General features: G+C 40.8%; 1 protein-coding gene across 2 annotated transcripts; it reads right to left on the reverse strand.

The window, feature by feature from the left end:
- Positions 1-64: 64 nt before the first annotated feature.
- On the reverse strand, positions 65-25,068 carry LOC140226123 (uncharacterized). 2 transcript variants are annotated; one of them, XM_072306616.1, is made up of 2 exons: positions 24,770-25,068; positions 65-3,834 (listed from the first exon to the last, which is right to left on the reverse strand). In XM_072306616.1, exon 2 carries the CDS (start codon positions 3,816-3,818, stop codon positions 1,728-1,730), a length of 2,091 nt encoding a protein of 696 aa, XP_072162717.1. In that variant the 5' UTR covers positions 3,819-3,834; positions 24,770-25,068; the 3' UTR covers positions 65-1,727. The 2 variants fall into 2 exon arrangements, with proteins under 2 accessions (XP_072162717.1, XP_072162716.1); XM_072306615.1 differs by having other exon boundaries at positions 65-3,831; positions 24,770-25,066.
- Between the last annotated feature and the right edge of the window lie 930 nt (positions 25,069-25,998).

The following is a 25,998-nucleotide window of genomic DNA, read 5'->3' on the forward strand; positions in this document are numbered from 1 at the left end:
AAAAAATCGTGCAATACTTCCGAAATAAGACGAATTAGGTTGAAAGAAAAATAAACTCGGAAAATGACTTTTACAAAATTGAATTAAGTATTCAAAAACCATTGAAATTAACAGCTTGTGTAAACAAACAACAAAACATCTGGAGTCAATCGATAAGATTCACGACTTTCTAGCGGCACAAGCCATATGGCTGATAAAAAACGGGTAGAAAATGAACGTTCGGGACTTTTCGCGTGCAAGTTCCTTGACACATTAACGATACCTATTCCTATAAATGTTAAAAAAGGCATATGAAAATAATGCTACGAGCTATAAAAATAAGGACCTAAATTAAATAGATTCGGACTGAGGGTGAATAAAAAAGCAAGAATGGGTCTATCTCAATTCGACGGAAAATAAAGATAATCTCACTAAATTCTGAGTATCAAACATAGAAGAGTCAACTAAATTCTAAGTAGGTAATGATCCAGATCCATAACATGTTATTTACTCCAAATTTTCTTAAAAAATGGATTGAGAAACTCCATCGAGTTATTTGGAAGGACTATGATGACTCACAATTCTCATTTCTTTAAATTGCATAGCATGTATTCAAACTTAAATAGAAAGTAAGATAGAAACTACGTTCACTTAGTTCTATAACAATAAGTGTGCCTTATTAGAGAGCATTGTAGGAACATATATTTCGGGGAACATTCTGTTGACAAAAAATAAAATACGAAAAAATTAGCACAAATTTACAAATTTAGAAAAGAAATTATTTTATAGTTATGAATAGATAGTCTTCTACAGTTACATGGAACAAATTCCTTGTATACAAGGGTATATAGATTACAAAGATACATCCTATTAACACTTAAATACTACAAGTAAACGATTTTAAGGTAAACAACTAATTATAGGAATAATTCTAAGAGCAGATCACAATTAAGAATTAAAACTAGATATCCGAGTCTGGTTAATGAAATTTTGGTAAATCGGAAAATTCCATTTTTTCTCACATTTGAGCCCCGTTATAGCACGAAAAATAAAGAAAAATCTTAAAAGGGGAATAATCGTCACTTGGGATGGAGTGATATGTCATTCGTCTCCATCTTTTTCTGTGAATTTGCATTGTTGAGATCTTGAGCAATGACACTGATTGATTCACTTCAAAATTTAAAACATCTGGCGAGCAGAGAGTTCAAAGTAATTAAAAAACAAACAAAAAAAGCCAGGCTACTGATCATTATGTATCAAGTCAAAGCAAAATAAAAGAATTGACGATATAAATTGACGAATTGAATATTAACGTATTATACAGTAACTACGAATAAGAAGCTGAGCAAAAGTAAACCTTCAAGAAATTCTTAGGCAAAATTATCTGATGAACTCTCGTGAACGGCTGAAGTAGAGATGAGATAGTTGAACGTGAGCGAACACACAAGAGGATCTTAGAGGAGACGCACAAATGGACGGAGTTAAACAGAAAAGGAACCAAGCCACATCGGGATCGAACGGAGAAAATGAGGTTTAAAGTTTGGCTCCTGCAAGACTCTATGTAAAAAATAAACTTCAAGTTCAATTTCTGTAAAATTTGCTCCAACGAAAACTTTGAATTTTTGGCGATAGATAGTAGAGCAGTGGTTGAGTTCAAAACCACTTATAACTCAATTTTGCCCAAAATGTGGGTTGGTTCCTTTCTGCTTAACTCAGTCCAAATGGACTTGACAAAATGACAAATAGAGCTACGTTGAAGCATGAATTCGACGGAAGGCAACGTGCAGTTTTATTAAGTCCTGAACGCTGAGATTATCAAGAATATTTTCCAGTACTTCAATGGGCAATTTCAGTCGGATGGTCGACTGGTTCAATGATTCTACAGCGTTGTTGAAAAATTCACGCCTCCAGTTGGCTAAACGCACCCTGCATTGAATAATGGAGCCATAGATGGGGAATTCTCTCTGAAATTCATATTTGGTGAGTGCGAGGCGGGTAGCTTCATTACGGAAGTATCGAGAAACCGCAATCGTGTTCTGAGTCAACACCTTAAAGCACGAGACAGAGGTTCCAGGCACAATAGTTACCTTCACGCGCTCGAATTCTGCTTTGCAATCTGCCTCAAAAGCGTCCAAATGAAATTCGCTGCGGACATCATATGATATTATGTCATCATCCACCTCTTTCCCTGCTACTTTCAGTTTTATCAAATGCTCTGATAGGACCTGTTGGCAGAGTCCGTTTGTTTCGACTGATAAATATAGAGGATCATCTGGATCATCTGGGTCATCTGATTCATCTGATGTACCATGACTCCGAGCGACCCTGCTCAAGACGTGACTCACCTTTAATTTACTATTTCCTTCAAGCTCCGTGAAACCGTAAGATAGAAAATGCATTAAAAATTCGTGGCCATCGTACGTGTCTCCCCTGAAATGGGACAATAACACGCAATAATTGAATGAAGCTCCATACTGCATCACCGTGTCGACGCCTAACGTGATTCCACTTCGGAAAGCGATTTCAATAGGTTTCTCTAAAAATCTTATGGGATCTTTGAAGTTCACATCGCAACCGTTTTTAAGTAAGACATCTAACAGCCAGGAATTTTTTTCGTAAGGATTGGCCAAGTCCAAGAGTTCTGAATGATTGTAGACAGTGGCGCCCTCCTCAAGGAGAAACTCCACTATACCTCTCTTTCTTCTGTATACGGCAATCGCTATTGGAGAATTCCTTCGCCTTTGCGACGACTTCTCTATTCGACATTCTATATTGAGATCAGCCCCATAGGCTAACAGCAACTCTATCATTTTAGTATCGGAGAAGGCGCATGCGACATGAACGGCTGTGGTGTCGATAGCACCTAAACGTAAGGAAGAAGGGTAGGCGTAGGGTGCTTTCGATTCGTGTACTTCATTAGGATCGGCTCCGTTCTCCAATAATTTCTGCACCAGCACGAATGCGTTTCGTGCGACAGCTCTACACAGAAGTTTAGGCGTTTCAGCCACGGCTCCAAAGTTCATATTTTTGAACAGCACTTCCATGCTCACCACATCATATCGGTCCCACGCTAAGAGGAAAGGGGTGCGACCCGAACTGTCTGTAACGTGTGCAGCGGCGCCGTGTTCTATTAAAGCCATCACTGCGTTTGAGAATTTCAGTTCAGCGGCAAGATGAAGTGCGGAGGATCCACTGGGTGTCAGTGCGTTAGGATTTGAACCGTTGGCGAGAAGAGCTTTGACCATTCCAAGGTGTTTCGCCTTCACAGCGATGTGAAGAGCGGTGTGACCATCACTATCAACACCATTCACGTCCACGCCGTATCTTAGCAGGAGTGGGATCAGGGATATCGATCCTCGAAGAGCGGCGTAATGAGCCAATGAGCCGAACGCCTCGTTACTGTAAGTGATTTTCACTTCAGATTGAAGTAACTTCTCAAGGACAGGGAGATTGTCTCCGAAGAAAACCAGGTCTGCACGAGGATTCTCGAATTCTGTGACAAGTTCAACCCCTGGAAGAAGACCTTCCACAAGATCCACATTGTGTTGATGCACGAATACGCGTTGGGTTCGCTTGTCTGATGGACCGCTCAGAAGGGTGCGGGCCTCTACCCACACTTCTACCATCTCGAAATTCGTATTTGCAGGATAGTTGACGTCATCAGGCCCGTGGATTGGTTTCAGAAAACGGAATTGCTCGTCTTTCTTCCAAAAGGGATTAACGATGGCGAAACTTTCAAGTATTGATTCAGAGGCGGGGAATATTTGCACCGCCTTCTTCGACCGCGCAATTTCTGGATTGGGCTTGATTCTCAGGAATATGATGGCGTGAACCAACATTTCGACTAATCTTCTACTGGAACAGAACAAAAACCCCGAAAAACTAAATTACAACTATCAAACGACAAAATCGTGATTTTTCTGGCGCGAGGGCGCGACTCTATTTTGACGCCCTGATAGAAAATGGGCCGCGTTTAACAGAAAGGTACCAAGCCACATAAGCTATTGTCAAATTTAACGGGGCAATTTAACTTCTTACAAGAGAACGCTGGTGAGGATTCCTTTGGAAATTTTAAAATATTTGCTCCGTAATATGCAAAAAATTCACTGGAATTTGCAAAAAAATCAACATGGCCGTTTTCATGTTAAACATACAACTGACCAATTAAATTTTGCGATAGCTGATGTGGCTTGGTTCCTTTTCGCTTAAGGTGGTCCAAATAAGAGTTCGCATTGAATAGGGAAAGTGCATGACAGTTGGATCTTCCCGCGCTTTTTGTTTCAGCCAATCAGACACCCGCCGACCACTTTTTCGTTTATTCTGGAAAATACCATGGGAAATTGAAACTACATTATATTTTTAAAGTCAATTTTTCGGCGAACTATGTTTAAGGCAGATTTCTCGAGGATTTGGCGTTACCATTGATAAAACCAGAAAATGTTAGATGTTTTTGACCAGAAAAAAGACGCCCAAGTCAAAAACGTCGAATCGAGTGGGGGAATATCAAAATTTCAAACATCAAGTCCTATGGTGCTTTCTAAAGTACAGGGGACTTATTATACATCAATAGAAACGCCAAGTTTTCGAGGAGACAGTCTAAAGTATATTTTTGCCGAAAAATTGACTGAATTCGAAAACAATAAATAGGTTAGGTTTTTCGTGTTATTTTTCATAAGCAATGAAGAAGTCGGGTGTCTGATTGCCTAAAAAAAACAGCTTGGGAGGGTCTGGTGGTCACGCACTTTCCCTATTCAATGCAGAATGTTATTTTCTCTTTGAGTAAGCCTTGGAGAGCATGGAATTTTACGGAAAAGAGGGTTCATTGCTCATCCAAAAATATAGTTACGCTCTCACGTCAGGAAACCGACGAAATGTGGGAGATGAAAGTCAAAATCACAATACAAGGTTCGATAAAGTAAGAGATATAGCCTCACATTACATGCTTTTTCACGAATATTACGGTTGAAACATTGAACATTTCAAAATTAAGCTTATATAAAAAATAATAGTGTTGTTTGTGCTTGTTGATTCAAACCTCACCCTCTCAAAAAACCAAAGTTCCTTTAGGCAAATTGCATGTCAAATTGACAGTATGTTCTAGAACTGAAGATATTACTCGTGCGTTTGAAGCAATTGATCGGATTTTAGATGAGGATTTGAGTACTGAAACCGGTTCACCGCGCCGATTATTGAAATTGATAGATAAAGCTATGACCAAAGAAGACATAAAGGAAATGGAGGGATCCTATTGGTGGGAGCAAGTGGTTGCAATGGAAAAAGGAGGTGGGTAATAGACTAACTAACAGCAACGTGCGAGAGAACCTGCAGTTAGTCTATCATTGTCTCCTTTAGTCTATAGGAACCACTCATTCCTACCGTAGATTGCTACATACCCAGTGTTCGAAACTCACCTTTGAGTTTTGGGAGCCATGTGGCGCATCAAGCCCGATTTTTAGGCGCTATTGAAGATTTTTTAGGGGCCAAATTGACTTTTTGCCTTTATTTTAGGACGCATTTAGTGAAAAGTTAGACGCAAGATGTTTTCGTAACAGAATTTGTAAGTAGCTGTAACTTGGGGAAGACAAAAGCACTAAGAATGAAATGGTGAAGAATGGAAATGCAAGTAGTGCTGAATATTCTGAGTTTTTTCAATTCAAATAGATTGGTTTTCTTTCTTTATGTGACTTCCTGTGAAAATCCAGATTTTTAGGGGGCAATTTTTTCGGAGCGCAGAGCCATCATTTTTTAGGCGCCATGGCCCATTTTTTTAGGCGCATTTGGCGCCTGTGAGTTTCGAACACTGTCCAATGTCCATACCCCCTTTGACGCGTTTTTATGTCTTCTTTGCCTATCGCTTTGTCTATCAATTTCAATAATCAACCCGTAGAGCTAATTTTCTCCCCACGAGCTACCAAAAGTGTCTCCGAAAACTGACCAGGATGTCTGTTATGGTACTGGCTAGTACTATAGAATAGTAGTATAATAATAATAACAATAGTATAGTGGTATAATAATAGTATAGTAGTATAATAATCGTATAGTGGTATAATAATAGTATAGTAGTATAATAATAATAAAGTAGTAGTATAATGCTGGCTGACAAAAAATCAGTACTTTTACAGCATTTCTTCAGTATATTTTTTGGGAGGGACGAGTCATCTTTCTGCGGCACATGCTTTCATTTGGACGATCAAAATCCTACGAAGAAACCCGACTGTCGCACAATGGAACGAATTAATAGGAAAGGTGGGACATGAAACGTTTGACTACACTGTTAAAAATCAATGATTTACTCTGAGTGAATAGCCGGCGTGAAAAAAAAATCCAGCGCGAATTTCGCGCCGTGCTCTGAGTGATTAGATCAGAGCGTAAATACCACCAACAACGGACGAAATAGTTGAGGCACCTCAAGTAGCTTGAATTCAGAGTGTTCTGATACGAGCGCCGAATGGCAAAGTGGTAGCGCACTCGTCTGTCACCGTCGCGATCCGAGTTCAAGTCCCATGCTGCGGCAGTTCCGTTTCACGTTTGCCTGTCAGATTTTCACTCCGGCCAGAGCGCGAAATTCGCGCCGGATCCATGCACTCATAGTAACAGGTGGTCAAAATAGCAACTCAGTAAGCATGAATTTCGCGCCGGGATTTTGAACAGTGTACGACTGCAATAGATGTATATTTCGTCACATTTCAAATTTCAAGGGGTGCTTTCGGAAGAAAATTTCTCGAGGTTACCAATGGAACCTCTTTTAGGACCTCGAAGCTTTGTACACGGAGTTACAAGCGTTCAAAGTTTCCCGATTTTGTCCGACTTCTCCTAGTGGCTCGGTTTAGTGTGTTCCGTTCTTTGTTCCGATCCGATTGCGCAGTTGGGCACAATCTCGTCTTCGTGGCGGGTCAACGACAGCGCTCCGAGTGGTCGCGAGTTCAAATCCGCGAGTCAAGGAAAATTCACGGAGTAAAACCGACGCCGCGATCGGAGATGGGGGGGGGAGGGGCGCCGGGTAATTGGGCGCATCTCACCGGGCGCCCACGCTCGTGAAAATAAGGTGAGGGGGCGCCCCTCCCGGAACGCGCGACGCGGTGTGATTCACGCTATTAGCGGGGGAGGGGGGGGGGCAAGGTCACGGGAGCAAGTCTGAATGTCTGCACACGCACACCGGCATCACCTGAGCGGTGTTGCCACTCGTCCGGCGAAATTCACCTGCATCATCGAATATTCTCTGAAAAAATTCCTGCACGGAGAAAAAAACTTCGTGCGTGGGACCCGAAGTTGAGGTCATAAGGATCTCTGAAGTTTTCGGGTCACGTGTCCAGAAACTTGAGGTCTAGCTGCCGAGGTTCGGGTCAGACATCGAGGCACTTCGGTATGTACCGGAGTACTTCAGATGTCTGACCCGAACTTCGGCAACTGGACCTCAAGTTTTTAGATACGTGATCCGAAAACTTCAGAGATCCATGTGACCTCGACATCGGGTCCCGCGCACGAAGTTTTTTTCTCCGTCTGTCAAGAAAGTTAACGAAGTTGAAATCAAAATACGCGCCCGATTGAGAGAGAGGAAAAAATTAAGGCCTACAGTTAACAGGTTTGCACGGATATCAGTAACGTAGGCGGTTTTTTATCTTGTTGATACAATGATGAACCACCCCAGACAAGGTGCAAATTTACGCATTATGAATTATGTCTAATCTTCAAAATTTTACGTAGAGCAGGATTTTTACCACGATACCTACTGGGAATAAACCTAACAAAGATACTAACGTTTTTAGATGCGTAAGTTCAAACTTCTCTGGAGGAAATACATATTAGAAGGCTTGAATTTGTACTTCACCTAGAGGTCCATGAAAATAAAAAATTTGTTACGTCATTGTTTTAAAAAAAGATTTGTTTGTCAACAATTTTTTTTCCCAGCTAGTCCGAGAGACCGGCAATGTTTAAACTCGTGACACAAGTTTTGACCACTTGAAACTGCACTGACACGGAAAACGGTTGTCTGCCATGTGATGGCAGATGGCATACGCTCGTGGCAGACAACCATTTTCCGCGTCAGTGCAGATTTAAGAGGTCAAAACTTGTGTCACAGGTTTGTCACAACGTACCTAGGCGTATCTAGCAATCTGGCGACACCAGTTTTCCTCTGTTTAAACGTGTGTTAAACAATCGATTCTTGTCGGAGCACCTGACCCTTCAAGAATCGATACATTTCCATGGGTTTAAATGGAGAAAAACAATGTTGTCAATTTGCTGGATGATTACGTATCGTCGTCTGGTTCTCGGGCTATTCCTTGTTTTCTCTTCTTATTTCATTTTTCAGAAAAAGTCACGGATGTCCTCAATGTCGAAGTTGAGTTTTCATGACAATATGGCTGATTTGAAGCAGAGGGAGGATCGCGCAAAAATACGCATTGGACTACATTTTGCAACTAGAAACTAAAATTTCTACCTCGAAAAACGATTCAAGCCTTACCCTCGTTGCCTAGTTCCCGGAACTTTTGCGGAATAAGTTATGGTGAAATTATACGTCGCATATTCCGTCAGCGCACGGAAAAGAGGCAAAAACGGATGCGCAGCTGGGAGTTCCGCGAACCGTTGCTTACCCCTCCCCTCCTTTCTTCACAAATTCATTTTGGCGCACAATACCCTCTTCGGAAGCACGGCTAAAAATTTAGTCGAACTTGTGACGTAAGGGCATACCTCAATTTCCACGTGGACCCTGTTTTACACAAAAATCCATGTTTTCTAGGGCTCATACGGAAATCAAGACACGCCCTTAAGCCAGAAGAGTGACGATTACGAACACCCTTGCACGGAAAAATGAGTTTTTTCCACGAGACGGCAACACAGCGGCCCGAGTCAATCACCCCAGAGTGCCGCGACGGGTATGCAACAATTCTAGGATTCAAGGTGGTTGTCGCGGAAGAGGGGTCCGAGCTCTGTGGAGGGTTGCTACAAAAATATGAAAATTAAAATCCCCGATTTTGAATTTCCCAACAATTGAAGATATGCCGGATGGTTACAGAGAAGTGATTCGAAATAGTTTTCACGTAAAATTTCGAATCGTAAAATTCATTCCAGAGAGCAAATAAAGGGTAATATTACGATGACTTAGTAAGGGCAGGGCTCTTCTATATTCTCCATATTCTGGGGGAGGTTTCTTCATCTAGAAAGATCCCTCTCTCTTCAGGGCTGTCTTGGCTCTTGGATACGATATGCGATAAGCCTGACCGTGATTACGTATGATCGACAGGAAAGCTGGTGGTAGCTTGTGCCAGATTCCTGGTTATGCCCCCAAAACGCACCGTTACCACTGTCAGAAGTTGTCGCGCCTCTGACGAAAAGGCGTATCTAAATTTCCACGAGAACCCTGTTTTACATAAAAATCCATGCTTTCTGGGAATCATACAGAAATCGAGATAGGTCCTTACGCCAGAGGAGCGATGAAATCTGGCGACGCTCCATCTTACACCGAATGCGTTTGAATAACCTGATCGAGAGATAATAGGAGCTTATTTGGGACACGGCGAAAGAAGACCATTGTGCCAGTGAGTGTGAGAAAATTTGAAAACATGCTTCAATCATTTCCGCCTTCTCTCGCGTTGAATCGCCGATTTTCAACCGATTATTATGTGGCTCTCGGAGACCATCACAGGAGGGACGAATGAAATCGTTTATGTTTCACCTTGCAAAAGTGGTGCGACGAGACAAACATATCGTTGTTTTTCAGAAAGGGGAATGTAGCCTCATTCAGGGCCGGATTTTCCTACTTGCTGCCCATGGGCCGCCTGTATTTTGCCGCCCCCTTCTCATTCGTTTTGAAGCATCAATAAAAACCATCAAGTGAACGTGCCAGCGGGGGAGGGGTGCATAAGACGCGTTTACTCGTGTTGGACACATTTTTTGGGAAAGCCCTGTCAACACTACTAGCAAAAGGTCCCGGAACTTTGCGCGAAAGTCAAGTTTCGTAAACCTATCTCTAATGGACAAGGCCTTCCATTCATAAGAAATGAACGAAAAAATTGTGAAAACACAAAATTTGATTTAATGATTTTAACTTCCGCCGCCCTGCCGCGCCGACCGCACCGTGTTTGGCGCAATGCGTGAAGTATTCTCGCAGTCTTGTAGGCGCTATCCGTCTCACGCTGACCGCACTGTGTTTGGCGCTATGCGTGAAGTATTCGTGCAGTCTTGTAGCTACTATGCGTTTCACGCTGACCGCACTGTGTTTGGCGCAATGCGTGAAGTATTCGTGCAGTCTTGTAGGCGCTAATATATGTTACATGCCGGTAGCCGCGCCGAGGGCTCCTCCTTTTCATCTCAAGTCCTCGTCATCATTTCCCCCCAAGTCGCGCCGTTCCAGGCCAAATTGTGTGTTTGGTTTCTCTCTTAACTCAACTAATTAAAGGTGCTGTCTCTTGTATCACTGAAAGACGACAAAATTAGAATTTACTATACTCTCAGGAAATGAGAGATTTTGTAGCCTTTTCTCATTCGTAATTTTGTTTTCTAGATTCGATTTTTTTTATACCTACATTTAAAAAAATTGCAAAATTTGCCGCCCCTAGGATTTGCCGCCATGGGCCGCGGCCCATGTGGCCACCCCCTTAATCCGGCCCTGGCCTCATTCCAAGGTTGCAAAGTTGACAGGAGCGGTTCAATTATGTATAAGAAATAAGAATAAGACTGCGCAACGGAGCTCTTGCATGTGTGGGAGATTTGCGACTTTAGTGATTTTTCTTGCGTGAATTTTCGCGAAGAACACGGTGGTGCCACTGATTTTCCCTGCAACGAACTCTACAGGTAAAAAAAAGCTCTCAAAGTTGTAGCTGTGATGGAGGGGATATCCCACGCTACCCTGAGCGCCAATCTCTACATATATCAAGTCAAACTCTCCATGCAAAGACAGGGAGCAAATACACGGGGCGTATTTAGACCGCGTTAAACAGAAAGGAACCAAGCCTCATCAGCTATTGCAAAACTTAACAGAGAAATTTTATTTTTTACGAGAGACCGTACTTGCGGATTCCTTTGAAAATTTTAAGGAATTTGCTTTGTACTATGGAGAAAATTCATAGAAATTTGCACAAGAATCGGCACAACCGTTTTCATGTAAAAAATTAAATGCCCGATTAAATTTGGCAATAGCTGATGTGGCTTGGTTCCTTTCTGTTTAACGCGGTCCAATTTGAACAACTATCTGAACTCTCCGGAATGCGTGAGGTATCACGCCGCATTTGAAGGCGCTTTCAAATCAGCCAAGTTCCGATACCCAAATTATCGTTTTGCATAGTTCATAATCTTTTGTTATAATCCGTACCACTCGTTATTTTTAATCCTCGTGGAATACCCACCCATTTGCTAAATACAATTCTAGCTGGAGCGCACTTCAGCTATGCATTCACCACTGCAAAAATGTCAAAGGAAAGCGACAAGCCCAGCGTGCATGGAGGCTATCTCCATTTAAATCTTCCGTCACACTCTTACGGCGCAATGATACAACTATTTGAACTCTCCGGAATGCATGAGGTATCACGCCGCATTTGAAGGCGTTTTCAAAACAGCCAAGTTCCGTTATCGGAATAATCGTTTTGCATAGTTTATATTATTTTGTTTCCATTTCTAACCACTTGTTTAATTATAATCCTCCTATAAAAACCACCCATTCGCTAAATACAATTCTAGATGAAGCGCACTTGAGCGCATTTATGACTGCAAAAATGTTAACAGAAATCGAAAAGGCCAGCGTGGATGAAGGCTGTTTCAATGGATCACTAGACAAGGTACGAATTTCAGCATTCTGATACATGTTTCTCAACCAAAATTTCACGTAGAACACGATACGCACAACGAAAATTACCAAAATCAACTCCTTCCAAAGATATTTAATGATTCTTGATGCGTGAATTCAAACCACCCGCTCATGAAAACTCAATGCTTTACGTGATTCACATCGCGCGCTAAATGTTTATCATGACAGTCTCTGCGATGTAAAAATCTTCAACTTCAATCTTGACACTTTGGCTCAGCTATGGCAAATTACCAATAGTTTGAACAACACATGGTGGAAAATGAACATTGCTCGATTGAGAAGCTTGCTGAAACCGTTGTAGTGCGCGATTTGACTCACGTAGAGCTTTGAGTTTCTTGTGAGCGGGCAGTTCAAATTCCTCGTAATCAGTGCGAAATAAAAACGATAATATCTTCGTTAGAAGTTGATTTCGGTAATTTTCGTAGTGTGAATCGTGTTCTACGTGAAATTCTGGTTAAGAAACATGTATCAGATTGCTTAAATTCGTACCTTGTCTAGTGGTCCATTGTAATCTTCCGTCACATTCTTACGGACCTTAAAACTGGTACCAGGGCCCCAGATGGGATGTGGCGGGCCTGCCCCAGAGGCCGCTTCGCGGCCATGGAGCGAAATCTTCGAAATTTCCTGTTGGCGGTTATTGAGGCAACAATGATAATTAAATAACAAAACGATGTTTCAAATAAAAATTTTCCCCCAAACAATATTGTTTATGACTTTCCCCTCACTCTGGATTTTGATTCCTTTTTTGGAAGTCGACCTTGACAGGGCCACATACAGCTGCCCATGACTAAACAAAGGTCTCCGAAAGTAAAGACACACTCTATTAAAACGCTGACCTTTGAACTCCCCTTCCTCACTCCTATCCATCGACCGTCTTACCCCCCCATCCACCGAGCGTCTTGAAAATGATTTTATTAGAATAGAGAGGATTATTCCCACTTTTTAGAAGTATGAAAAAAAAAGGCGGTCATCGCTTTTGGAAATTGCCTCACAACCGAAAATTTGCTTCGCGTTTACCGTGGTCCTATATAGGATCGTCAAACGGGACATTTTCTGCGTCCCTGCTTTCTTGAATGGGAATATTTAACTTCATATAACGTTCACATAACTAAAGTGTTTATAAAATCATTTTTTTGCAATATTTAATGCTAAACTGTCTGAATTATGAAATCAAAATTTCTCACAACATTACGCAAAAATGACTTTCATTGACGAGTGAACAAACTATGAAAGACACAGAGGTTGAGAAACATAAAACCTGTTTTGCACGAGATAGCAGTTCCTGGGTCCCGAACATTGAACCGCTCTTGAGCGGTAATTTTCTATACCGTCGCATACTGGACGTAGAAAGATAGGAAAATTACCCCTGCAACGGTTCCGGATCAGCCATGGGCAGTCGCAATTTCACACAGGAAAAAAAAGTCGTTTGGATCTAAAGCCCAGACCCTTGAAAACAATGACAAGAGAAAATAATCTTAATTCAATCGGATTTTTGCTTGAATCAAAAGGAAATCCGCTTAAATTAAGAGACTTGGTTCTCGATTTAACCAAGAATCCATTTGAATTCAGAGTATTTTTTCTTGCAAATGTTTTTAAGAGTCTGGACTCTAGATCCAAGTGACTTTTTTTCCAGTGCAGCAATTTGGCATCACTGTTAATACTCAATTAAAATCCACCGAATACATCGATTCTGGGTAAGACCGGGCGGCCTCATCTAAAATCGATTGTTTAACCTACACTTAAATGGAGAAAAAACAGCTTTGCCGAATTGCAAGAATCGCCACTGGCCACAGGTAAGTTCAAAAACAGTTTTCATGATGCGCGCGCCGCGAGGTATGCTAGGCACATATTACTTGAGTCTAAATTTTACGCGAATGATTATTCACATAAACCGCATTTGAATATTTTACAGGAAAGTACCCATCACTTTACGTCAACTTCTGTCCATTTACACGTCTTTCACAACCGCGCGATTTTCCATTCCCGAATACAAAGTTCATGACAGATTTTCAGAACCAAACTCGAGGACTTGCAAGGGCTTTTCGGGGAGTTTTGATTGGTCGAATTAAGGAATTTGAGGATTTTTCGAGGATTTCAGCATACATTTTTCAGCGATTTTCAGGATTTAAAAAGCAGCTTATACAGAAAGTTGTTCAAAAAAAGGGTTTCTCTGTCCTAAAACCATATTCCTCATTATCCATACGTACTTACGCAATGTCAAGAGGCAATGTTACGAAAACGGACGACGAATTTCGACATTTCAAAACTCTGTACACCAAAAGAAGAAAACAACTAACTTTCAGAACGGTCGTAAACGAAATAATTCAATGATGTGACGTTTAAGTAAGTACATTAGTGTAGACCGATTTCCCAGAATTTCAAGGACAAGTAAGAATCTAGCCAAGGCTTGGTGCGCAGCGCGACACGAGTAACCCGGCACAGCAAAAAAAAGCTATAGCGCCTTCAATTATTCTGCATGCAACACGCGCATTCATGGAGCACGAATAGTAGCATCCAGGTGCCAGGCGCTGAGTTGAACTTAGCTTCTTTTCGCGCGTCCACCTAATCGACTGCAATAAATTGAAGGAAACAGAGTAATTTGAGTGAAAAGGTGAGATTTCCAAACTACGTATCGTGATTTGCGATAATGTAAATCTCCCGCGACGTTCCACTTTTATAAGAAGCCCGGATGTTTGTTTTTGCATAGCATTTCGTTTGATTTTTCTTCGTTTTTCCGACGGAGTTCTCAAAAATTCCTTGCAGAAATTTCACGCAGAATTTTTGTAATGTGTAGATAAAGAACCACTTCCAGATAATCTCTTGTGGCAAAGCTTAGAGAATTGTTTAACGTTGTTTGTTCCCCCAGTTTGGCAGCACAGCAGAAAATTACCCGCAAGAAACAGACATTGGTGTTCGTATTTGTGCTTTTTTCTTTTGTTCCAGACAATCCGATCTCTCTCCAAAATACTTCTTGCGAAATAACCTGATTTACTTGAACAGGTTTTTTCGGTTTCTCTGATGCCGCGATTCAAAAGAAAAATCGAAAAACGAAACCAATCATTGGAAATTCCAGATCCTTTGCAATCAGAACAAATGTATAACATTTCTTGACACCACATAAGCGTTCGATATTTGCAAGGAAACACCTCAATTTCCCGACTTTCACCTGACTTCTCGAGGATTGTAAGCAGTAAAAAGCCTCTCAAGGAATACATTCTCCACGCCCAAAGAGTCCTCCTGACATTAAAGTGAGTGCCACCACAGTCAGTATAAATTAGTTCTTGACGAAACGAAAATATTCTGGGTTTGATGATGGCGAAATTTTCCAATTTTTCCCTGAATATATCTTAGTCGAAATATATTAACTTCCCGGTTTTTTTTTTTAAATATTAAGGGCTTTGCAGCCAGATTCGCTAAAAACGTCAATTTATCGTGGGTACAATTTTACTTCGGTAGCCCGGCAGCGACAATTATCCGCTCTTTCTCCGACAAAACGGCAACAGTGCACGGGTACGAGGTCCGGCGCTCGATAATCCGGTGTTAAAGTTAAGTTGCGATTCCACAGAGAGGCCTCGACGGGGAACACAAAATTGTTTGCTCAGCAGAGAAGAAGCCTCCAATTACTGAACTCGGACGGAAATGAAAAGAACGAACCTGTCCACTAAAACCATCCACAAAAATACGTCGACTTTAGGGGTGGATCGACGTATTTAACCCTCTGATTTTCGTGCGCATGGTGGTTGTTTCGTCTATATTTCCGACGTACAAAGTGATTTCGCGGAAGTAGGTGCGACGCGCTTTTTGTGCCCCTCGCGGAGAGAAAGGGTATGGATTCGATTGACATGAATTGATCGAAAAGTAAAAGCATGGAGTGGTCGAAAAATAAAAACGAGAACCGATCGAAAAATAAAAATGTAAACCGACTGACGTGACTCAGTTTACATCTATTCGATGGACAACTGTGAATCGATCGACAGAGCCATGAGTCGATCGACAACCTCATGAATCGATCGACAATCTCATGAATCGATCGACAATCTCATGAATCGATCGAAAAGCCCGCGAATCGATCGAATCGTTGTCGATCGAATCAAGTCTAACGCGGTTTACGTTTTTGTTTCTCGATCGATTCATGTCGAACGAATCGACGCCGGTTTTTTAATCATATGTCGATCGAATCGGTGTCGATCGATTCACCTTTATATTTTTCGATCGAATCGCCATACCGTTCGCGGAAGAGCCTGCATGCAAATCGTGCGGCCAAAATCGCGTCGTGGCCTCCTCATGAAACCGTGGCTTCAGCGGCAGAAAAACCGCTTCTACCCGTGAGCGCGTACAGGCTTTGGCTTCAGGCGCACAGTGGATCTAGTCAATTAGAGAGGTCGGACATGAAATTTTTAACTAAAACTGCAAATTTAGATGTTTATTTCATCCAATTATAAATAATAATGGGTGTTTCCAGAGGGAAATTTCACGAGTAAACCAAAGGAACCACTCTTAGAACCTCAAAGTTTTGTATGAACGGAGTTATGGGCGTTTAAAGTTTCCAAACTTTGTCCGACCTCTCCTATTGACTCGACCCACCGTGCGGCGCGAAGAAACGAAATCTCGCAGTTGTCACTGCGGCACAGTGAGACTAGACATGAGGACATGACATTTTTTGATAAAACTGGTAATTTTGATGGTTATTCCATCTCGTTATGAATTTCGATGGGTGTAACATGAGGTTAAGTTTACGAGGGAACCAATGGAACCACTTTTAAAATTTCTACGTCTCATATTAAGAAAGATATAAGCTTCAAACTGTCCGCATCATGTCTAAATTCCCCCATTGATACGTTTCACCGAGCCGCGAGGATTTCCTTGTCGATGGGAATGAGAGGAGCGACTTGCTTAAATGTATTCATTTAATTCCCTTTTACGGGCTCAATTTTCGGCCGCAAACCGACCAGTTTTGCGTGACGAAAATGCGTTTTGAATAAGTGTAGTGCCAAGGACGAGAATGGAAAAACCTGCGACTTCTTCGACGAAATTATCACCAGTGGCGTGGCGGAATATATCTATTGATCTGCCATTTAAACCCACGGAAAAGGATCGATGAAGGCGTTGGCAACCAACACCTTAATACTGCCGTGCTATGGAAAAACGCCCTATGATCTTCCAGGCGTTGCCAAATTTCCTTTGGTAAATCACGAATTTTCTGGAAAATTTCTTAATATTTTTCTTCCGTTTTTCCGGATAATTTTGTTTGTAATTTTACCTAAAGCTCTCGAAAATTTATCGGAAAAATATTCATAACTTTCCTCGAAAATAAACATTTTATCGAAAGAAATTTGGCAACTCTCGAATGTTCATAAGTCGTTTTTCCTTAGCACGGCAGAATAATCGATTCTTTACCATGGCTTCAAACGGGGAAATATCGGTAATTGGACTGCATTTTGCAATTTGGAACTATAAAGTCAGGCCCGGTTTAAAAACAACGTATGTGCCATTAGTTTCCCTATGCTTATAAGTGTTTTTTCAGATGAGCTAGAATTTATAGCTCCAAATTGCAAAATGCAGTCCAATTGATCATTCACGCCTTGCCACTGATTATCACTTTCAGGCGTTTCCAATACTCTCACGTGAGGCACATAGAGGCATGTTTGATTTTCCCAGATTATTTTGTGACCAAAAAAAGTCGAAAAATCTTACGATGAACCGTTGCGGTTCATCGTAACGGCGGCTGAAAGCTGGCGATTGAAGTTAATGGTTCGATAGAAGTGGTTTGGAGAAAAAGTTATTGAAAATTTCAATCCAACATGTTCCAGTCACTAAACTATCGTGTTAAGAAAGAATAACGCCGTATGGGCCTTCAGACGTTGCTAAATTTCCTTTGATAAAATATGGATTTTCGAGAGAATCTTCTACAGTAGACTCTGGATTATCCGGCTTCGTATTATCCGGATCGATTTTGCAACCATGTAACTACGTACGCATTCCGATAAGTGAGCGGATCCGCGGAGAAGCGGTCGCAAGGCATTGGCGCCTGCAAGGCTGAAGGAATACTTCACGCACTGCGCCAAACAGTGAGGTCGGCGTGGAACGCATTAGCGCCTACTAGATTGCATAAATACTTCTCGCATTACGCCAAACGCAGTGCAGTCGGTTAGTTAGCCTAAAACGCACAATAGCGGCTACAAGACTGCATGAATACTTCACGCATTGCGCGCTTTAATCGTTGTATTGTACTCATCATCAGTGGCATCATCGTGTTTCTCGCGAACTTTTACATAAGAATCAACGGTCAAATCGCAAATTCCTCACACATGCAACACCTCCATTGAACGCTTTTCGCAAAATGGATCGTATTCGATACATCAAACTGGTGAGATGTTGCATCATCTCCGATCTGCGAAGTATTTTTCCTTCATCGACGTACCGATCGATAGATCGATGGTCTGGACACTGGGTCACGAACTGGGAGACCCACTCGAAAGGAAGAGTGAAACGGTGATCCGCGAAAGATCCCGCACACGACGGGATAAAAACAAAATAATAGGAGAAGCGATTGGACCAAGTCCAGATTTCTTTCCTCTGTTCTTCCCTTCTTCTTTTCGGATTTATTTCATTATAAAAGACGATAACAGTTATTTTAATAAATAGGATCGACGGGGCGCTGCGCTCGCATCCAGCAGGTCAAGAATTTAGGCAGAGGCCCAAAAAAGCTCTCGAGCTTGGACCGCGATCCAGGCGCCGAAAACAAAGCGAGATTAGAATACCGCGCTAAGGAATAACGTCGTATCTACACTCGAGAGTCGCCAAATTTCCGGAGTGTTAATTTTGAGGGGAGTTTTGAATACTTTCCTCAGGGTTACCGCAGGATTTAGAAAATGAAATTCTCTGCGACACGTTTTGGGTAAATCCCTGACAATATTGAGGATACGCCAGATGCGTAAAAAGACGTAATTAGAAATACCTTGGAAAAAAAAAAAAAAACACATTGGATGTAGAGTCCAGACTCTTGAAATCATTGACAAAAAAAAGGACTCTTGATTCAATCAGATTTAAGCTTAAATCAAAAGGAAATCCGCCCAAATTAAGAGGCTTGGTTCTTGATTTAAGCTTAAATCTGATTGAATCAAGAGTATTTTTTCTTGTCGATGTTTTTAAGAGTCTGGACTCTAGATCCAACGTGTTTTTTTCTCCAGTGTAGTTTTCTCGCAAATCTTGTTGTCCGAAACGTCAAACCCATTCCAGAAAGCTAGTAAACGTTTTAGCGCGATTATTCCCTGACATTTCCCGGTTTTTCTTGACTTTTTAAAATTCCCTGACATTTCTCGGTTTTCCCTGACTGTGGCAACCCTGTTTCTTTTGGAATTTTCAGACGATTCGGATTTGATTGCGAATCAAATTCTCTGAAAAATTGGAGGAAAACTCACGGATTTCCCTAAAAATTCGTATTTCATCATAGGTAATTTAGCAATGCCTGAAGGTTTATACGACGTTCTTCCTTAGCACGGCAGTAGAATTGAACCAACAAGGAGATAAGGTAAGTCTTCAATAACGACTTCTTCAAAGGCTACCAAGGTTTTCTCTATTTTCTTCGGCCCGAAAAAATTCAGCGGGATTTTTTGGAATTACACGGGTAAAAAAAACCCAAAAACACGTTAGACCAAAAAACCGCTTTTACAGAACAATAAAAGTAGAACAGAGGAAGTATGGAACTTATTTCAAAGGATCGAAACGTAATGTGAAAAATCGAGTAAAAAATTGCAATATGCTTTTTTTTTTAGTTCATCGAGAGAATCTTGTGCTCCGGTACCTCTGAAAAAAAATCCGTGCTTTATCGGTGCCTTTGTGCTTTATGCACGCCATTATGTACTTACCGCACGCATAAAGTACCTGGACACCCTGAACAATGTTGCAATACGTTATTATTGAATATGCTTCCTATATGCATGCCTTCTGTAAGATTGTGCATTCTATTTTAGGCAGAATGGTTTAAACAATTTTTTTTTGTTCTGTTTTTTTGTTATCACTTTCTGAGCACAGATGGTAGAATTTTAACCATGAACTGATGATTTATTGTTGAAAGTTGTGCTTGGCAACGCCCCTGAAACTTTAAGGATTTGACGATATGCAGAAATACTGCTGATACTTAGTATCGCAAAGCTAAATTGCGCAATCAATTATCACGGTCTTTGTTAAAAAACTACAATGCGTAGAATCCTTCATATAACATTCAGGCGGTCTCTGTCGGCAAGTTTTTTGTAGACACGATAACTTTTGTCAGAATTGCGTCAACTTATTCATATTATTCAATGGTAAGCTTTTAATTCCTATGAGGCCTGAGTTCGAATTACATAGAATTCAAGTTCATTTTACCGTTTACCGATAAACGGTCAATAACGTAAGTACTCCCCTTATACGTTGCTTTAGAAAAAATGACCTCACCCCCTCCCGTCTGAGTATAGTATGATGAAAAGAGGAAGAAGATGAAGAAGAATAAAATAGAAAGAAGGAGAAAAGCGAAGGAAGGTGAAAAGAGAAGGAGGAAGAAAGGGTAAGGAGGAAGGAGAGAGGAGGAAGAAAAAGTGAAAAGGCGAGAGAAAGAAGGAAAAAGAAAAGGAATATATGAGAAAGAAGGTGTAAAAGGGGAAGAAGAAGATAAAAGAGAGAAGAAAAGAAAGATAGCAAGAAGAAAACAGGATGAACATTGATGGGAAAGAAAAAAGAGAGGGAAGACGAAAAAGATAAAGGAAAAAAACTCGGAACGTGAGGGAAGAGGAAGAATTTGAAGACAAAAGAAAGCAGAAACGCAGTAGTGGTAGAATTGGCTTATTTAAAAAAAGAGAAAAAGAAGGTAGAAGAGAGGGAAGAAGGAAAGAGAAAGAAGAAATGAGAGAGAGGTGGAATCAAAGACGCGAGATTACACGCTTCAACTTGGAAAAAATACAAAAAATAGATTTTTGTCAAACGTGAAAAGATTATTACACTAATGCCATTTCAGTTCGCCTTCAATTTCGTTGAGGGCAACACGAGCTCCCACGTGCTCGAATAGTGGTATCATCTTGAAATGGCATGCTTAATGCTTACTACTCACTCGGCACGCACTAAAGAAATTGCACTTTATCGAGCCGGTAGAAGCCTTTATCGCCACATCAGTTCGCCTTCAATTATCAGTGTAGGCAACACAAGCTCTCACGTGGTCGAATAGTGGTATCATACTTCCTACGATAGGATCGAACGGTCTAAGACGGTGAGTTTTTTGCAGACAGCTAAATTACGTTAGAATCTCGTCCGCTCATTAAAATGCTTTTCATGGTATACCTTTAAGTCGTAAGGCTGAGTCCGAATTTTGGTTCAAGCGCATTTACGGTTTGCCGATAGACGGTCAGCAACGTGAGTGCTCCCCTAACGTCGTCGCTTTTTTTTCATTTTTTTTTTTTTTTATATAATTTCCCGTCCGAAAAGAGGATAATGATGAAAGGAAAATACGAGGAAAAAAGAAGGAGGAAGAAGAAAAAGAAAAAAGAAAGCATAGGAGAAAATGAAAAGAGAAATAAAAAGAATATGAGATAGAAATACATTGATCGAAACCGATGAACACGAGCAGATCGACATCGATTCGGAATATAGCGTTGGATTGCAGGTGCGTTAAAAAAAAAAACCAAAAAATATGAAGAGCCCGCGTCCTTCACGATACTTAAAAGGTCCCAAAGGCAAACACAGCAGCAGGAACGCAACGCGTCTTCAAGGCACGACGAATTAAAAAAGACTTGACCTACTGAGACAGTTAAACACGCGCCGGTGCAAGAAAAGGAGTTCAGATACGAGTGTTCATTATAGTTTTTTCCAACCATATAATTTTGGTCAGTGGCGTGGCGTGAATTGCGATATATCGATTGTTTTGTCATTTAAATGTATGGAAAAGGATCGATAAACAGGGTGTTCGCAGCGAACACCTTAATAATCGATTCTTTACCGTAGGTTTAAATGGCATGACAATCGATATATGGCAATTCACGCCACGCCACTGGGAGCCTCGACTGCAGACTAATGAGAATCACGTAATCACGTGTTGCTTTTCTTCCACTGCATGTCATCGTAGTATGCGGTGGGTATTTTACTTATTTTGTTATCATTGGAAAGATTCCATCGTTTTCGGTGAAACAAGGGCACAACCATGGGCGGTACTAGGGATTTTCTGTGGGAGAAGGGCACAGCAGGAGGATATAAAACTTGGGCTAAGGGGCTCTGGGGGCACTCCCCGGCTGCAGAGGGGGGTCCGGGGGGCTTCGCCCCGGAAAATTTTTGAAAATTGGAACGCCTCGAGAGCAATTTGAAGTCATTCTCGATGACAAATTAAATGGAATGAAATTTTACAGATAACAGGCTTTCATTAAAATGAAAAACCACAACCGGATACAGTCAAACTACATTCCAGGTTCCTTAATCGGGGGAAGCTGCTCTCTGCGAAAATTTTCATCTTCTGACATCTTGGATCGATTATATCAGGTTTAAGCTCATATTTATTACATTCGCTAAGCCTTCTTTTACCTCAGAACTAATTAGTAGCTTGGGTCGTTGACATTTTTTGGAAGGGGTCAAGCAAAATTGGGGGGGGGGGGCAGGAAGCACCCCCTTCAATTTCTGCCCCCTCCACTGGAGATGTTGCATGTGTGAGGAATTTGCGATTTGACGACTGATTTTCATGTAAAAGTTTGCAAGAAATACGATGGTGCCACTGGTTTTCTCTGAAATTAACTTCCGAGCTCAAAAAAAGCTCTCAAGTTGAGGCCAAAATGGAGGGGATATCCCACGCTATCCTGAGAGTCCACCTCTACATCAAGACAAACTCTCTATGCAAAGATAGGGAGCAAATACATTGACAGGGCTGCCACTTTATTTGGGGACTCCACAACTGAAATCACAGCAACCCTGGCAATGTATTTGCTCCCTATCTTTGCATGGAGAGTTTGTTTTGATGTAGAGGTGGACTCTCAGAATAGCGTGGGATATCTCCTCCAATTTGGCCTCAACTAGGCCTCAACATGAGAGCTTTTTTGAGCTTGGGAGTTGATTTCAGAAAAAAACCGGTGGCCCTCATCGTGCTTCTCGCGAACTTTTACATAAGAATCAGTAGTCAAATAGCAAATTCCTCACACATGCAACATCTCCATTTCCGCCCATGGGCACAACTTAAAAATTACAGTTTTCACGACCGCATTGAAAGCTCCTGAAAATTAAATATCGGGAAGAAAGAACTTGACTTGTTCTAGATTGCCGTGTCTGTTTTGTTTGTACATTGAATTTTAACAGGTTTGGACACATTTTTAAGCCAGAGGGAGCAGGAGTGTGTTCACATGCTGCCCCATGACCGAACCGATCACTACCCTGTCAAAAACCATCAATCCGCATTACTGTTGTGCTAAGGCAAAACGCCATATGAACATGCAGGCGTTGCCAAAATTCCTTTCATAAAATGAAAATTTATCGAGACAGTTGTAAATAATTTTATTCTAATTTTTCAAACAATTTCGTTCGCAATTTCACCCAAAATATCTGAACATTTTAATTACAATATGCATAACTTTCTTCCAAAACACATTTTTTATCAGGAGAAATTTGGAAAAATTCGAATGTTCATACGACGTTTTTACTTAACACGGCAGTATCCTTGTGCCACTACATTGGATAAACCACTGTAGTTTTAGATGATACAGGCATCCTTGAATTAGAAATGCTCGAAATTTGAGGTACTTACAAACCTAAAGTTTCAATGAGTCACAGGGATCAGAGGTGGAACAGAATAGATCAATTTTCCATACCTAAATAGTAACCTACTTATTGCAGATTGTTCACGATAAAGTATCAGGGGAGTGGAAATGTGCTACTTCAATACTTATGTGCATATTGAGATACATATTCTTACGAATACAATGTGCTACTTTTGCTCACAATGCTGCGAAGATATACTGCTCTTGCGCACAGAATGTTCAATTGCGCTTTGTTCTTTTTCTTTACTTAATACATTCTAAACTTAGGTATTCAGTGGAATAAGGCAAACTCAAAACAATCAGTGGGTAACAATTACAGCCAAGGTACGGAAAACTTTCAAGGGATTCTATACGAGTCTCTAGACAATTAGAGTCACTGTCTGAAGAATCATATTTTCCGGATCAAAACCAGATTCTGTCTGTCATTATTCACTTGGATCCAGGATGACATACAAATACTTAGAGTGAAAATCTGATAGAGTCCATGCCAAATACTTTTACTTGCTTCTAGACTGCAACAGAAGATTGTCTGACGTCACTTACACATGAAATAAATGCAGGAAGCAAGATGGCGGATCTTCTGCCGCAGTCTAAAAGTGCGTTAACTCATTTGGCGTAGACTTTATAATTCACTTTCCCTCCAGAATGGAGAACATGAGACTGCTTAATTGTGTGAATTGTTATTCACAGGTCCTGAACCGTGCTCCACCTAGCTTCACGGAAATAATTCCCAGCAGGCAGATTAACCTACTTGATTCACACAATGCATGAAAAGCATTGGTTAGTTAAGTAAATGGATCATTACCCTTAGAAAACGTATGATATTTCATCTTGCAAAGAAAACAAAGTATTGCTGGTTCTAAAATTTTAAAAGGACTCGAAAAGTATTGGCAGAGAGCCATGACAAGAGAGTTCAGCTATGCTCCAATGAAGATGATGCGAGTTCCGCAAATTTGACGGACCTGAAACTCTTAATATGTGCAAGAGAGATGTGGCAGTAGCTATGTACATTAGGCATGAGGCCCAAAGCATTATGCCCAAATTATGTACACTCAATGAAGTGCAATAGGAAAATTGCATCATTAAGTTGGCTCAAAGCGTTCTTCTGTCATGCTGCAATCAATAGCACTACAAGTTAGAAATAGGAGCCTCTGCAACTAAAAACTACATGAGCTATCTAAAATTCTACAGATTAACGATTCCTTTCTGGATTGATATGACTTACCAATCTGGAGCAGAGCAGATTGTAAACCTTGACTTGTAGACAGAGTAGATTCAGTGTTATCACTTGACACTACACTCAGAAGCAGAATTCACGCACTTTCGCACATCTAAAACGACACAGCAATCCGATCAACGAATATCGTCGCAATGGACTGGAACGCGAAAGAAAACGCGGCTGAACAAGTTGAAATACGAACAAGTTTCGGCACGTTTGTACACAACACAAGACACAAGACTTGCATAAATTGCACGATCACCACCGGTATGAGAAAAAGTGAGGTTAGGGTTCCTTCTTCTCTTCATACCCCCCTCTTCTACACTCAGGTAACCGCTGCCCCCTCCCCTGATGACATCATCGCAACTTGTGGATCATTTCCTGGAAGTTAGGCAAAGTCCCCTACGCATGTGCATGCTTCCTTCAGGTTTTAATGAAACATCTTTTTTAATTACATAATTCACTCTCTCAAAATCTGCAAAATTTGTTGGAAACCTTTGCACTCAAACTACTTATCTAAAACGAACCAATTTCAAATTAAAATTCACTTCTTTTATGAGCGAGAAAGCAAATTTGGATGAAATGCGTTTCAATATTGACTTACTCTACGACGACGTTTGGGAGCAAAATGACCCTTAAAAGGCAATTTTCAAAAACTCTTAAAAAAAACTTTTAACATATTTGTTTCAGAAATTCTTTCTGACTATTTTTTCGGCAAAGTTCAACTCTTGGAGAAATTTACTTGGAAAATGCTTTAAAAAATGGCTAGGTATACCTATTGAAGAATTGTTTTAAGAAATGTTTCGTGTTAAAAAACTACAGTTAATATTTTAACTTGATTCTTTCCTCATATTGAGTTTTGGACATCAATATATCTGCAAGCGAACCAACTGCACTTAAAACAAAATTAATTTTGTTGCTTAAAAATAAACAAATCAACGCACAGTGGTTGAGCAAATTCAGACATTTTTAATAAAAACATTAACTACATTTACTTACAAGAATTTCAATGAATTCTGACAGCAAACCTCTGTTTCCCGAAAAACCTAGTGCATTCCTGATAAACTTGATAGGTACAAATCTCAATTGACAGGCTTGGAAGACAAGGCGCTAAAGTGCAGGTTTTGAAAAATTGAGATATTAATGATTTCAAGTAAAACTAGACTTAAAGCATATTCTGTGAAAAATTCGCTTCTGAACAATTTTTAAGCATCAAGAAGTCAGTTTGAACTTTC

Source organism: Bemisia tabaci, chromosome 2 (genome assembly GCF_918797505.1).
Source record: "Bemisia tabaci chromosome 2, PGI_BMITA_v3".
NCBI classification, from domain to species: Eukaryota; Metazoa; Arthropoda; class Insecta; order Hemiptera; family Aleyrodidae; genus Bemisia; species Bemisia tabaci.